This window comes from Cyanistes caeruleus, chromosome 23, assembly GCF_971803275.1.
Source record: "Cyanistes caeruleus chromosome 23, bCyaCae1.hap1.1, whole genome shotgun sequence".
NCBI lineage: Eukaryota > Metazoa > Chordata > Aves > Passeriformes > Paridae > Cyanistes > Cyanistes caeruleus.
Genome location: NC_141723.1, coordinates 6,071,799 through 6,087,132, shown reverse-complemented (window position 1 = coordinate 6,087,132; position 15,334 = coordinate 6,071,799). Strand labels below are relative to the sequence as shown.

General features: G+C 53.4%; 1 protein-coding gene across 1 annotated transcript in view; it reads right to left on the bottom strand.

Annotated features, from left to right (window-relative positions):
• Positions 1-1,915: 1,915 nt before the first annotated feature.
• The window catches only part of DSCAML1 (DS cell adhesion molecule like 1), a 92,486-nt gene continuing 79,067 nt past the window's right edge, over positions 1,916-15,334 (bottom strand). Inside the window, exons 16-33 of the mRNA XM_086861499.1 lie at positions 15,164-15,234; positions 14,056-14,296; positions 12,998-13,144; positions 12,763-12,918; positions 12,099-12,238; positions 10,822-10,975; positions 10,539-10,656; positions 10,286-10,449; positions 10,018-10,116; positions 8,217-8,405; positions 7,846-8,133; positions 7,604-7,759; positions 7,456-7,486; positions 6,996-7,114; positions 6,720-6,872; positions 6,333-6,527; positions 5,627-5,938; positions 1,916-2,795 (exon numbers count right to left, since the gene is read on the bottom strand). Coding sequence (XP_086717625.1) covers positions 2,341-2,795; positions 5,627-5,938; positions 6,333-6,527; positions 6,720-6,872; positions 6,996-7,114; positions 7,456-7,486; positions 7,604-7,759; positions 7,846-8,133; positions 8,217-8,405; positions 10,018-10,116; positions 10,286-10,449; positions 10,539-10,656; positions 10,822-10,975; positions 12,099-12,238; positions 12,763-12,918; positions 12,998-13,144; positions 14,056-14,296; positions 15,164-15,234 — 3,188 coding nt within the window. The 3' untranslated portion in view covers positions 1,916-2,340. The remainder of the gene's footprint in view (positions 2,796-5,626; positions 5,939-6,332; positions 6,528-6,719; positions 6,873-6,995; positions 7,115-7,455; positions 7,487-7,603; positions 7,760-7,845; positions 8,134-8,216; positions 8,406-10,017; positions 10,117-10,285; positions 10,450-10,538; positions 10,657-10,821; positions 10,976-12,098; positions 12,239-12,762; positions 12,919-12,997; positions 13,145-14,055; positions 14,297-15,163; positions 15,235-15,334) is intronic.

Sequence of the window (15,334 nt, the reverse complement as noted above, 5' to 3'; positions counted from 1 at the left end):
TCTGTTCCTCTTTTTATCTTGCTAATCTTCTTACTCTCATGGCTGAACATGCTTGCCTTTTCTTGCCTCTTCTATTTTTAATTCTATTTCCCCCCTCTATTTCTGTTCTAAGCCTGGGGTTGGTATTTCAGAGGTGCTGCCTGGCTGTGACCCTGGTTTAGTGGCTGGGCACTTGGTTTCCTTTAAAACCTGTATTATGTAATGGTTTATAAATGCTGTATTCTCTGATGCCTCCCACCAGCCTGGCTGGGAAGGGTGCCCCTCTCCATATGGAATGTTCCTTGACAGAGGTTGGCTCTGAGTGGTACCTGAATAATGGCCAAAAATCATAAAACATTGGGACAAGAAATTGTCTTAGCAGCTTGTTTCTCAAGCCCCAGAGGTGAACAGCTGCCAGGCTCTGGCCAAGGCGCTTCCAGCTCTGCAGGATTCCAGGAGTTACCTCAGTTAGGAAGAACCAGATGGCAAAGGAGGATCTGCTGACCAGTGTGCCAGCAGGCTGGGAAGGGCACTGCAGAGCTGCACGGGGAAGCTGCAGTAATATCACTGTATTTGCATGTCATTTTAATTTGGGTACTTCAATTAAAAAGAAAAAAAAAAAAATCAAGGAGAGAGAGAGGTTGAAAAAATGACCTCTGCAGTGCTTGATTGTAGCTGATGAATTAATCCCTGTCAAGAGTGAAAAAAAAAGAAAAGAGAACTGTACAAATCTGTGTGTAGATACTCCAACTGCTTTGAGCTAAAATAGGCAATGTATCTGTTTGTAAGGAAAGGGCTGGAACCAGTTGGTAGCAGGCGTGAATGGGAAAGTAATGAAAACTTGACCTTATAAATTAGAGGGAAAAAAAGGAAAGTGCAGTTAGTTAATTAGACCTCAGATAGCACCAGGAGCTCCTCAGAAATGTGAAGTTCTACTTTGGGTAACTAAACCAAGAGTTAATAATGGCCTGAGCTATATTTTTGCCTTTGGAGCAGGTAAGGAGGGCTGGCAGCCCCAGGGCTCTAAGTGCTCTTGCTTTCACAACCTTGTATGAGAGGGGAAAAGCAGAATCTGCCTTTCTTTTGGTCTGACATTGGTGTGGCTGGTGGTGAAAACTAAGGGGAAAATAAGAACAAAATACGGGGTGAGGCGGTGCTGGGTCTCCCTGTGGTTCTCTGTGCTGTCCCTTGTCCCGGGACACCTGTGCAGTGCTGTGAGCCACGATCACCATGACTCAGGGAGGCAGAGAAGAAGAAGAAGAAGAAGAAGAGGAAGAAGAAGAGGAAGAAGAAGAAGGAGAAGAAGAAGAGGAAGAAGGAGAAGAAGGAGAAGAAGGAGAAGAAGGAGAAGAAGGAGAAGAAGGAGAAGAAGGAGAAGAAGGAGAAGAAGGAGAGCTCTGTGCTGGATTCACCCGGACATGTTCCAGCTGTGGCTGAGGACAGTGGTGCTCCTTCTCCTGCTGCCAGGAGCAGTGACACATCCCAGGGAACAAGACCTTGTCTGGGGGAGTTGCTGTGCCTCGCTGGACGCTGGATCTGATGCTGCAGCCACCCTGTGCTTACCTGAGCTGCCCGAGCTGTGCCGTGCCTCGCGAGGCTTTGGGAAGCCGTTCACCCCTCTGGACGAGCTGGACCAGCTGTTTGGCACCATGGTTTGTCCTTGGAGCTGGACTCGGTACTGCTGTGGCACAGTCTGCTCATGACTGCTCTGTCCTGCTCCGTGGAACCATTCCCAGGACCCTGCTCATGTTCCTGACCCTCCTCCTGCCCCACAGCTCTGCAGGTGGGTACCTGCCTTATTATTCTTTAATATTTAAGCCCTTTTTTCAGTATTTCTGTACCTTGGCTTCCCTGGGCTGTCCCTCTCCATCCTCCTGCCCTTCCTGCCCCAGCCCTGCTCTGCCTAATTCCCTGCTCACTTCACAAACGCCCCGCGTATAAACATAACCTTTATTGCACACAGCGCTGGGTTTTTTTTCATAGAAAAAGGTATTAACACATAAGCATTTGCAAATTGAAGCAACTCCTGCTGTTTTCAGAACAGTAAAATAGCATGCAATGTCTCGGAGACGTTCCTTTTTTTAAAACCACCGACAAGATCAGGGAGAGAAAAAAAAAAAAAAAAAGAAAAAGTCGCTGAGTCTTTCCTTGTGCCCCTTTCAAAATGATGTGAAATATATATATATGTTTACATATATATTATATTTTTAAATCTGTAACATCAAATTCTTTGTGCCCTGGTTTCTTTTTCTGTTCGGAGAAGAAGAAAATAGCTTCATTTATACAAAAGAGTCCGTTATGTACAAGTTTGTTAATTTAATATAAACGGCGTGGGGAAACGAGCAGCATCCGGCGGCGGCCCTACACCAGCGTGTAGGACTTGGAGTAGGCTCCGGCACCCTGTTTTTGAGACCTGCCTACCCCTGACGTGCTCATCTCCAGCAGCGAGTCCCTGGAGCCCCCCACTTTGGAGTGCGTGGGCACCCGCGCCTCGGCGGTGGCAGCGGCCACGGGGGGCTCGGTGGCCACGGGGGGAGCCGGGGCGGCGCTGGCGGCGGGCGCAGCCGTGGGGCCGGCCGGGCCGGGCATGGGGAGAGTCCTCTGAGGTAAGGTGGTTGCGGCGGAGGCTGGGGGAGGCAGCCCCAGTGGCTTGGCGCCGGGTTCCAGCGTCATGTGGCGGGCCTGCGCGTGGTACGCCCGGGCCAGGTTGCGGATGGAGGCTTCCCGCGGTGGCACCACCGGGCACGGCTCGTGCGCGTCGGGCTTGCGGAAAAACGCCTCCGACTTGACGTACAGCGGGAGGTTGCAGTAGTCACCTGCCGAAGGAAGAGCAGGCAGGTAAGGCTCTGCAGGGACCCTCTTGTCCCCCACCCTCTGGACACGTTGGAATTGGGTGATGGAGAACGCGTTGGGCTATGGAGAACCTGTGATGGAGAACCTGTGATGGAGAACTTGTGATGGAGAACTTGTGATGGAGAACCTGTGATGGAGAACCTGTGATGGAGAACCTGTGATTGAGAACCTGTGATGGAGAACTTGTGCTGTGGAGAACCTGTGATGGAGAACTTGTGATGGAGAACCTGTGATTGAGAACCTGTGATGGAGAACTTGTGATGGAGAACTTGTGATGGAGAACCTGTGATGGAGAACCTGTGCTATGGAGAACCTGTGCTAAGGAGGATGCGTTGGGCTACAGAGAACGTGTTGTTCTACTGGGAGAGAATGTGTTGTGCTATAAATAATGTGTCACATCATCATCCCAAAATTGTCCCGCTCCGCACGAGGCACCGCCTGGGATGCGCCAAGCTCCAGCGTTCAAGGCTGAACACGGTGTCCTGTAACGGATCATGATGTAATAGTCTTAATTCTATAAATGTACAGTGATAAATACTGTAACGTGCTGTAACTCTGAATGGAGAGGGTAATACGGAATTGTAACAGTAACAATGTGATGCTGAAGTTGTGATAGATGACAGGCACAGATCCTGTCCCATAAAGGGAAATGTTCCTGGTACTCTGTGTGCCGCCAGCACCCAGGGATGTGGTGTGTCCTACACCCAGCTTTACTCTGCCCAGGTGAGTGGCTGTGCTGCCATAAACAACAGCCTCTGCTGTGTGCTGTTATGGCATCATCCATAGTTAGTGCCCTAATTTAAGGGTTTTATGTCTGTGGATGGGTAAGACCCCGTGTTGTTATATGGGCTGTTATCGGTGTTATAGGGTTTTATTTCTGTACCATTACACTGGTCCCTTTGTGTTCAACAGCATCACCTCCAGCTGCAGGGCCTTAATTTAAGGATTTATATGTCCATAGATGTAAAAGCCTGTTATTAGTTTGCCTTTTATATTTGCAATATATAATACCCCTAGACCTAGAGCGTTACTGCTTTAATTGTAGATATTGTGCACTCTCCTCTCTTCCCAGGATGTGCAGGGAATGTATTGCAGGATCTGTGGTGTTAATATAGGATACAGTACATATATATATATATATATATATGGGATTATATGTATTAATACCTGAATTTAAGGAGTTATGGTTATGTGTATATATGTAAAAAAAAATTATACATTAAAAATATAACTTTGTATTTGAAAATGTATATAAATCTATATAAATACATATAATTTTTATATTAAAATATTAAAAAATCTATATAGATATATACATAAATCTCTATAAATATATAAAAAATTACATATAAGTATACATAAACTTATATATAAATGTAGAAATTTTTATATGGAAATATAGAAATTGCTGTATAAAATATAGACATTTATATATCAATGTATAAGAATCGATATCAAGAATATAAAATTTTATGTATAAATATGTTTATATAAATGTATATATTCTCATAAAATATATAAATTATATAGTTAAATATATAAAAGTTTGTGTATTTTATATATAAATAGAAATATATTTATTTAAACATATTTTATATATAAATGTAAATATATTTATATATATTTAAGGCCCCACATTCTTATATTGTGTCTAACAGGTGTTATATTTGTGTTATTATAGCACTAATGCCTTAAATCCTGTATGCTTTATAATAAGTTCTGTAAATTCTATTTTTTTTAAGATTACAGTGGTGTTATACTGAACACACTCTATGCTACTTAATTATGCCCTAAAAATGTGGTCTAATTTGCAGAGAAAGATGATCCCTTTATATTGTGTGTTTTATAATCAGTAAATAAATTAACCATCAATTCCCACCTATGTATTTTTTAATATCTTCCAGGTATTGTTCTATTTGGAGGTAACAAAACTCATGGGGGGTGGGAGATTTTAGGGGTTCTAGCACTAAGGATGGGGAAGAAAGGAATATCAAGGGAAACTGATGAACACTAAAGCAGGGGGATAAATACTGATAAACACTGAGGAATACTAAAAACAAGGCAGGAAAATACTGAGAACCCCAAAGAACTAAGGGTCCAGGCCAGTGCTGAAAAATGGGTGGGGGGGATAACAAGGAATACTGATGGATATAAAAAAATGATAACAAATACTAAGGAAGGGGAAGGAAGAGTAAAGAATAGTCAGGGATATTAGAAAATGGGAAGGAACAGAAAAGAATATCTGGAGATACTGAAAAAATGGGATGGAACACTAAAGAATGGAAAAGAATACTAAAAATAACAAAAAGAATAATGAAAAATATCAAGGAATGAGGAAAGAACAGTGAGGAATGCTAAGAAGAGTAAAGAGTAGGCAGGGATACTGAAAAATGGTAAAGAATAATTTAAAAAAACATGGGGAAATATCAAGAGATGTGGAAAAAACAGTAAAGAATAATAACCAATAGGAAGGAATACTGAAAAATGGGCAGGAACAGTAAAATACAGATAAATAAATAAAAAACCACTGAGGTGTGGGAAGGAGTACTGAAGAATGGGGAGAAATACCAAGGAAGTGGGGAAAAAAATCCCGAAGATTGGGTGGAATACCAAGGAAAGGATGAAATACCAAGAAATGGAGAACAACATAAAGCAACGGAGAAGAGCATTACAGCACGAGGAGAAATACCGAGAATGCCAAGGAATACAGGACTGGGAAGGCCTCCTAAGGGTTTTGGGAAGCTCTGGGGTGCTGAGGCGGGGCAGGACCCCCACGGAGCCCGTGTGAACCTACTCTTGCTGGCGCGGTGTGGGATGGGCACGGCCACGCCCTTGCCCCGCTCGCTGTCCTGGGGCTTGGGCGGGGAGGCGGTGAAGCGGCAGATGCCGGGCTCGGACGGGGTGCTCATGGAGGTCATGCTGTCGGCGTTGTCCGTGGTGCCCGTGGTCATCTGGTCCGAGGAGCTGTCGGAGATGAAGCACTCGGTGATCTCGAACTTGGCGTGCTGCAGCTGCTCCTCCAGCTTGGCGTGCTCGTAGGCGCGCGCCAGCTCCTCGTAGGTGGACGAGGCGCTCTCCGTGGACACCATGCTGTTCCGCCCCTTGTCTGTGGGGAGAGGATGTGTCACCTATCTGCGAGTTCTCCCTGCCACGGGAATGCCTTTTTCCACCTCATGGGAATTCCCAGGCTGTCCCTGATGGGCTACACCTGGCCACCCTCAAGGCCGGGTTGGATGGGACATGGAGAAACCCGGTCTAGTGGAAGGGTGGAACAAGACGAGCAATGAGGTCCCTTCCAACCCAAACCACTTTGTTTTTAATGATTCTATCTGCCCCCATGGCTGGGCACGGCCCTGGCTGCTCAGAGCCACCAAGTCACAGTTCCACATTCCCACTGATAAATTCTGCAGTCACCTTGAACTCACAGCTTGGGGTCTGTGTGCCCCAAAGCAGCAGACTCCTGCCAGCAGCAGCGCCAGGGCGGCTGGGGCCCTGCATACCTGTGTCCTGTGAGAGGCTGGCGCTGTAGCTGTCACTCTCTGTGACCGTGATGCCGTGCTGGGAGCCCACTGTCCTCCAGTCCGAGGTGAGGGTCCGTGCAGGGGTGGACGCCTGGCACTTGGTGAGTGTCCACTGGCTGGAGTATCGGTTGCGGGTGCTGTGCGCAGACTTCACGCTCTTCCTCGACACGGGGTCTACGGCACCAAGGTGACAAGGTCACGGTGGGTCCCTTCCACTCCCAGCCAGGATGCTGTCCCCTCTCCCTGGAGCACTGCCTACCCCTTCTGCCTTCCCAGCAGCTGCTTTAGGGCACGGCCAGTGCTGGAGGACAGTTTCCCCACACCTGCCCCGTGTACAACCCCCAGCACAGCCAGCCCACCACTCACTGGTGCCGGGGCGGATGTCGGACATGTCGATGAGGGGCCCCGTGTTCTGGATCAGGGCTGGGTGGTGCAGAGAGACACCCGTGCAGAAGCTCTGGGGGTTCACTGCCTGGCTGAACTCCGTGTCAGTCACCGGGATCGTGGCTTTGTCATCCCCTGTGGGAGGGAGCTGGAGCTCAGACCTGTCTCTGGCCAGGCAACTGCTGGCCCACACTCAGCCCATCCATGGGACCCCAGCGCTCTGGGGCAGCAGGGGATGGGAGCTTTGCCTGTGCTTACCCAGCTGCTTGATGCCCTCCTTGTCCTCGATGAGGAGCTGCACCCGTGGGATGTCGATGTGCAGGCGGGGGCCCTGTGGGGGCCCCTTCACCGGCGTGTCAAAGCTGCGGTTATTCTTGCTGTGAGGTGAGAGGGGACGCAGACCCGCCCATTACCGGACAGAGCCCCGGCGGCTCCGGCCTGGCACGGGCTGGGGATTGCCACCAGCCAGCCCACCCAGGGCTCAGCTCTGCCCAGGCAAGCTCCAGTGTGAGTGCTGGGACCCTCGGGCAGGCAGGAGCAGCCAGGAGCTCTGGGCTGCTGTGCTACAGTCACTGCCACAACCTTCACAGGTGTGTGAGAAGGTCTGAAACTGACTGAGGGCTGTACCTGGGCTTAAAAGCAGCCATGACCACCCCCAGGACCACCTATTCCCCTGCCTGCCCACCCAGTCCCAGCCACAGGCAGATGTGAGACTCACCTGATCAGCATTTCTGCCAAACTCTTCGCATCTGTGCAGGAGACACAAAAACCAGGAAGTTTATTTGTAAGGGACCAGTTTGGGGCACAATGGGGCAGTCCAGGAACACAACCTGTGCTGTGTGCTGTGCCTCTGAGCCCCATCTCACCTCGAAGCCTCTTCAGCCGCTTCTCCTTCCTCTTCTTGCGGATGATGAAGAGCAGGGCCACTCCCAGTGTGGCCAGGATCACAGGGCAGGCGATGGTGAAGAGCTTCTTCACGTCATCACCTTCCCCTTGGGCAGACTTGATCGGGGGGATGGTGCCTAGGGCAGAGCACGGGCAGGTGGGCACCTGGAGCACCGGGACCAAACCAGTCTGGTAGCATTTCCCAGCCCTCATCCCCACTCACTGCCATCGTAGTCCAGCGTGGCGAACTGCGTGGTCTCGTTGCCGCAGCCGGCGCTGTTGCAGGCCTTCATGCGCAGCTCGTACCAGGTGGCCTCGCGCAGCTCGGTCAAGAACACCTCGCTGGAGCTGTTGGTGCGCAGGCTCTGCCACACCCAGTTGCCCTTGGGCCGGTACTCCAGCACGATGGCGGTGATGGGGCAGCCCCCGCTGCTCCAGCCCTGCAGGTTCAGCCTGGCGTGCGTGGAGTTGATGTGGGTGAAGAGGTGCTGGTCCTTGCTGAAGGAGGGCTCTGCGGGAGAGGAGCTGTCAGGAGGCTGGGGAGGGGACCCCCGTGTCCCCCGGCGGGGTGGGGACACCACAGGCCAGGCTCACCTCTGCCGTGGGTCTTGGCCTCGATGATCTCGCTGATGCGGCCGGCGCCCACGCTGTTCTTGGCCGCCAGCTTCACCTTGTACCAGGTGCCACACTTGAGGCTCTCCAGCTTGAAGGAGCGCTCGGAGGAGCTGATAAACACGTCCTTCCACTCCTCGCTGTTGTCCACCGAGTACTGGAGCACGAAGCCTGTGGGAGCAAGGAGGGGGTCACCTCTGGGCACATGGGTGAGGGGAAGGGGCTATGGCTGGCACAGAGCCCATGCCCAAGCCCAGCACAGCCTTGCAGTGCCATCACACACCAGTTCCTGCCTCTCATGAGCAGCGGTGGAAACTGCCTGCTCTGCCCACGCCACGGGAGCCACGGACAAGAGGAGCGTGGGCACACCCAGAACCTCCTGAGAGCTCTGCCAGCACCCCTGGTCACACCTCGCCTGCCCCCAGCACCCCCAGGATGGCCCCGCTGCTCATTTCCACCTGGGAGTGCACGCTGTGATTGACTGGTGCGAGGCTATAAAGGGAAAGCCGGAATTAAGCAGCTCCCTTGGGAGGCTGCAGGGAAGTTGCTTCTGTCATTGCACACCGCCTCCTCTCCCGTGATGAAGAGTATTAGGAAGCACACTGTGTCCTAGATGAGCAAACCTGTTACGCTGCTGTCAGCGAGGCGCCTGGAGACGGCTGCTCTGGGCTTCCCGGGAGAGCACAGGGACACAGGGACAGCCCCAAGGGCATCAGGGCATCTGGGGACAGCACATCCCTGCTGCCCTGGCCCTGCCGACCAAACTTTCCTGGTGCACCGATAGTTTGGCTATTTTTGCAGGATGTTTAGCCAATTCTCAAATAAAAATAGTAGGGAAGAGTAGGCTTCCTGCCTTGCTGTGTGCATAATGAGCTGCACAAGGCAGAGCTGGCAGGATGGCCCCGCTGCCAACACCACCCAGGTACCACCAGTACCAGAGGGTTCACGTGAAGGAGCTCTGTGAACACCCAGCTCCAGCCCAGGCAGAGCACTGGGGACACTTCTCACACCTTCCCACCGCCAAGGATTCCCTCTGGGATGTGACACCAGCACCTTCGCAAGGCCATGGTTCCCAGCAGTGCCAACACCAGCCCTGACACACCCACACACCCACCCCGGTGCCTGCCACTGCTTATTTATTTATTTTGTACATACGGTGTGTTTTTAATATTTCTAATCCAATTATAACCAAATTTATCAACAGAGTCCGCTGGAGTGAAAGGCTGCTGGCTGGGGAGATTTGCTTGTAATTACTTTCATGCTTTTAATTAATTGTAAGCGAGGTCTCCTTCCTCGCTCCCTGCTCCCCCCTCCGCACGCAGCTGTTTCAACCTATAATTCATGAGATGAATCAGAGCAGAAAGGAGACTTGGGAAAGCTGGAATGCTCCTGGAGCCCTCCCAAAGCCCCCAGCCTGTCAGGGATGTGGGACAAGTCCTGCTCTGGTGGGCTCAGAGTGGCACCAATGCCAGGATACACAGAGCAGCACTGGGGCTGGCCACCAGCACCTCAGCACCCAGTGATGTGCCCTTCATTAGCTACCCCAGTAACTTGTCCAAAACACCTCACAAATCCCTCATGAGGGCTGGCAGCCCCTGGCAGGAGCTCAGAGGCATCAACCTTACTCTGCAGCATTTCTGAGGCATTTTGGAGAGGGGCAAATTGAGGTGCAGACACAAAGACACGGCACAGTGTGCCTGAAAACGTGTTGCATGAGAATGGAACCAGTCATGGCTCTGGGATGAGCTGCTGGCACCAGCCCCATCGCTCACAGCAGCCCTACCTCGGATGGAGCTGCCCCCATTGTCCCCAGGGATCCAGGCCAGCGTGATGGACGATGCCGAGGTCTTGGAGACGGTCAGGCGGGGCTGGTCTGGGGGCACTGGGGAGGAGGGAAAGCCCATGAGCACCTCACACATGCAGAGTGCCCCTAACTGTGCCCACAAGACGTGGCACCCATCCTGGGCCAGCACCAGCCCCCGGTGCAGGGGGCTGGTCAGTGGGGATGGAGCGTGTCCGTGCAGGGCAGACACGGAGGTGGGACCCCTCACCTTGCACCAGCAGGTTGATGATGATGGTGTCGAAGCCCCAGGTGTTGGTGGCAGTGCAGGTGTAGTAGCCGGAGTCCTCGGCTTTCACCGAGCGCAGCACCAGCGTCCCGTTGGCCTGGATCAGGCGGTGGCCGTCCACTGTCACCGGGATGGCAGAGTCCTCGCTGCCAGGATGAGAGGGGACGCATCAGCCGTGTGTGACACAGCCAGGGCTGGCACCAGCCCCCAGTGCAGCCAGCAGTCACCTCCATACCTGTCCTTGGTCCACTTGATGGCAGGGACCGGCTCCCCGACCGAGTTACACGGCAGCCTCACGTCCTTCATCCACGGCGTGGTGACGGTGCCTCCGAAGGAGATGATCTTGGCGGGGGCTTGGGGGCAAGGAAGAGGTCAGCCTGGGGGCAGGGCCCGTGTGCAGACCCCCGAGGTGGAAGGAGATCCAGGACCCCAGTGCTGCCCCTCCTCTGCCCTGGGGTCACGCAGCCATGGGGCAGGGCACAGCACGGAGGTGTCCCCCGGGCTGGCAGCCCCCCTACCTTTGCCCGCAGGCTCGATGGTCACCTTCTCGCTGATGTTGCCGCGGCCGGCGGAGGTGACGGCGGCCACCCAGAGCAGGTACTGCTGCCCCCGGTTCAGGTGGGCGATGCGGTAGAAGAGCTGGTCCGGGCTGGTCTCGTACTCGCTGGGAGCCTGCGGAGGGGTCCACGGGAGAAGGTGAGGTTTCTGTGAGACCCCCCCAGCCCTCGTGGTGCTCCGTGTTTGTCCCGAGCAGCAGCGGCTCAGCCCCGCTCACATCCCTCAATGCCGGGGAGAGCCGGCTGGTGTCGTGATTCCTCCAGGGAGCCGGGCTGCAGCCCCAGGAACACGCACATCCCTGGGAAAGGATGCTGCCCTGGCACTCTCCGAGCTGCAGCCGGGCCAGCCTGGAGGCAACCCCAGCCGGGCTGGCCCAAACCCTCTGCGGTCACAGCGAGAGGCCAGGGGGTCCCCAAAGCCCTCGTGGGGTCACCGTGTCACCGGCCCCGCGGTGGCCCTGCGGACAGGGCTGGCTGTGTGCAAGCACCGGGGCCAGTCCCCACGGCAGCAGGGACAGTCACCCTGCCCCGAGCAGCAGGGCAAGGCTGCCCCGCACAGCAGAGGGCAGGGATGGGGCTCCAGGCCCCCGAGGCACAGGAGGGGTGTGACCTGTGTATCTGAGTGTGACCAGGCAGGTACCCACGTGCTCACTGCTGGCACACGCGTGCCCTTGCAGGGACATGGATGTCAGTGTACCCCAAAGCAGACACACCTATATGAATATCATATAGTATACATAAATTATTTTTTTTTTTACCCAAATGACAGTTTTGACAAGATGCCAAGAAAACAATATCGGATCCCAGCGGTTTTACCAGTTGCTTTGATGAAAAGATTATGTTGCCCTGGAAACCAGAGGCTCAGATAGTGAAATGAGTTTGAGAAGGAGCTTTTGATAAGCACTAGTCTGCAGACCTCCCATCAACCTCTCCCTCACCAAGGAAGGGGATGGGGCCAGGTTGGATTTCTATTTCATTTTCAGTCAGCTGCTGGCATGTTTCCCCCTCTGGAGCAAGCGCTGAGCAGGGCAGATGCCAGATGATGGGAACAGAGAGATGATGGGACCGTTCCCTGGAGCACAGTGCCCATGGATGCCCTTGGACAATTCCGCAGTGCACCCCAAGAGGTCTTTGCTGCGGCTGCTGCCTGGCATCAGCTCTCCCTCCCGTTCCTGCTTGGCCAGCTCAGCATTCCCTGGCACACTGCGGTGATTCCCAGCCCCATTCCCGTCACGTACCGGCTGTCCCGAGCCGGGGCTGGAGCAGAAGATGGTGTACTTCCGAATGATGCCGTTGGGCTTGGCCGGCGGCAGCCAGGACACCACCACGCTGCTGGCAGAGGATGGCACAGCCTTGATCCCAGCTGGGGGACCTGGAACTGAGGAGGGAGAGCGTGGCAGAGCTGGTGCCAGGAGGTCTCCAAGGTCTCTGCCCAACTGGGAGGTGTGATAGCATCCTGGGGCTGGCATCCCAACCCCATCCTGGGGAGCAGCTGCAGTGGTGGTGTCACACACAGGCAGGGACAGGTCTGCCTGCAGGACACCTCTCCACGGGTGGCTCTGGGCCCCACGCGAGCCAGAGGCAGGAGGGTTAATTGCAACCCAAGCTCTGCTTTAGAAATCATGATTGGCTTTTAATGGCCATCTCCTTAATCTGTCAGCCGTGCCCTGCCCAGCTGGGCCTCCCTCCCAGCATCTGGCACTTCCTAGGACACAGGCCCAGGGATGCTGTGCTAGAGAGCTAATGGCATTAAAGTAGGGCAGGCGGGGTGTAAATATTTAAATATCCGCACTTAAGGAAAAAAAGGGAAAGGGGAATGCCCTGCCCATGGCTGTACACCGGGGGTTTCCCCTGTGCCCCAGCAGCCTCTCCATCCCTTTGGCAGGGGCAGGTGACACTTACTGTCCTCCTTGGTCTGGATGTAGAGCACGCTGCTGCGGACACCGTCACCCGCCTGGGTGTAGGCCAGCACCTGCACGCTGTAGTTGGTGAATTTCTCCATTCCCCGCAGCTCCACCCGCTCCCTCGTGGTCGTGATGTTCTGCATCTCGCCCCACTCTGCAGGAGACAGGGCCTGTCAGCCCCTCCCTGTGCCCCCACATCCCCCCCGTGTCCCCTGCTCCCCACGTGTGCTCACCTCCGTCCATGTAGAGGGACCAGAAGATGACCCGGTAGCCCTTGAGCACCCCGTTGAGGGTGCTGCGCGGGGGCTCCGACCACGAGATCACCGCCACATCCGACGTGATGGAGATGGCCCGCACGTTCTCGGGGGGCTGGCTGGGAACTGGGGAGGGATGAGGAGGGCAATCAGTGGGAGGACAGCGATGCCAGGCTGAAGGAGCCGTGTCCCACACAGCCGCACCCTGACTGCACCCACATGGACCCCGCTGTGCTGCTGGAAGCCCTCAGCCAGTCCTGCCCAGCAGAGCTGTGCCTCCAACATGCAGTTCTCCTTCTCCTGGGCCAGCGAGGTGGCTGAGAACCCTGTGCTGGTGGTGACAGGGAGGATGCTTCCCAGCGAGGGGAGAGTGGGAGAGCTGGCTGGATGCGAGGTAATTAGATCCCATTGCCCCGCAAGAGGTAACTCTAATTTTTATGAGCATTTAAATGATAATACATCACCATAACGATCCTCTTTGAAAATGATTATTGTTTCATATTACTTAGGTGCAAAAATATAAGCACCATGTAATTAGGGACAGAGTATAATAAACTAATACAGATAGTCCGTTTGAACAAAATGAAGGTAATATAATTATGGAAAAGACACTATTGCTAAAACAGGGGCCCTTGAATACCCCGGGAGGAGTGCTAATGCAGCCAGGAAACGATTGCGGTTTGACAGGCTAACGAGAGCCTTAATTAAGTATGAAAAACTGCTGAGCAAACGCGCTGCAAAACTTTTTCCTCATTGTTTTTAAAATGACCGAGACCATCAGCGACCGTGTCCCAGAGGGAATCCTGCCTGGCACTTCAGCAGTGCCAAAATCCACCCTGCACCCTTCAGCTGTGCCACAAACCCAGTGCCACAGGTGTCCTGGCACCCCCGTGCTCCCAGTTCCTTCCCAGGGAGCTGTGAGGGCACACACAGCCACACCCCATGTGTGGGACAAACAGGGATCAGCTGAGGGTCCCCCAGCTGGGACCTGGCCCTGGGGACCAGGGGGCCCGTGTTGGTCACTGGGCCATCCTCACCGTCCTCCAGCGTGGTGGCGTTGATCTCGCTGGACGAGGGCCCCGTGCCCGCGCGGTTGAAGGCCTGCACCACCACCCCGTACTGCGCGAACTTCTTGAGGTTGTCCAGCGTGTAGACCTCGCTGTCCCCCGTGGCCTTCATCTCCACGATGCTGTACTGCCCGTTGCTGCCCGGGCTGTTCTCCCGGTAGCCAATCTGGTAGCCACGGATCACCCCGTTCTGCAGCTCCTTCTTCGGGGCCTGAGGGACAACGAGGGCAGGACAGAGAGGTGTCACAGGGATGGGAGGCTCACAGGGCTCTGTGCCCCAACCACCTCTCCCCAGTGGCTTTTCTCCAGGCTTTCAAGTTGTTTTCCCTCCCCTCTTTTCACTGAATGGAAAAATAGGGATAAAAAAGGTCCAGCGTGTCCTCAGAGCCACCAGAGAGGAAAGTGCTGCTTGGCCACAAGCAGTCCCCAACTGGAGCAGGAGAAATCCAAAGTCTGGCAGCCTGAGTGGCCAGATTGAGATCAATCTTAACAATATTTCTCTGAAGCATTAAGAAATCAATAGGGTTGATTGCAAATTTATGTTACAATGCCAGGGCGATCCATCTTGCTGAAATACTCCTAAAACGAAGTGACTTATCTTTCAAGTGAATCTTACTTTTCATTAATCTGTTTTTCAGTGCTTAAGGGGAGGGGGGAGGAGAAGCTGGAACCCTAAATTTATTGACTTAGCAGTTCATTCCCAAGTTCTAACTTTATAATCAATTTTATTTTTCATTAGGCAGCTTTGGAAAAATAAATCCAATTCTAAGTTTTATTGATCTCCGCTCAACCACTTTGCAACCCAACACCTCAGTTTTTACATATTTATCCTCTCTGCCCCATGGTCCCCCATGGACACCCTATGAGATAATAAGCTTGTTGTAAAACATGATTGATAAGAGCCCCAGGCAATAAGGTGAGCTGCTTTCCCAGCCTCCAGGTTTTCCTTTTTCCTGGGGAATTCTTCCTGATTCTTGTAACACTGGTGACGTGTTGGGTCTCAGGACAAGCTGGGACAGCATTTGGCCAAGCCCTCGTGGCAAAAAAAAAGCCCCCACACCATCCGTGCCTCACTCACCTTCCAGGTGACCTGGATGCTCTGGGACGTGATGGGCTGCAAGGTGACATCCATCGGAGGGCCATCGGGAGCTGCCGAGAGACAAACACAAAACAGCATGTTGAGAAGGCTCAGGAGCCCCTCAGCAGGAAAACCCCTGGCTTTAGGAGAGCTGCACCTCATCCAGCCTCC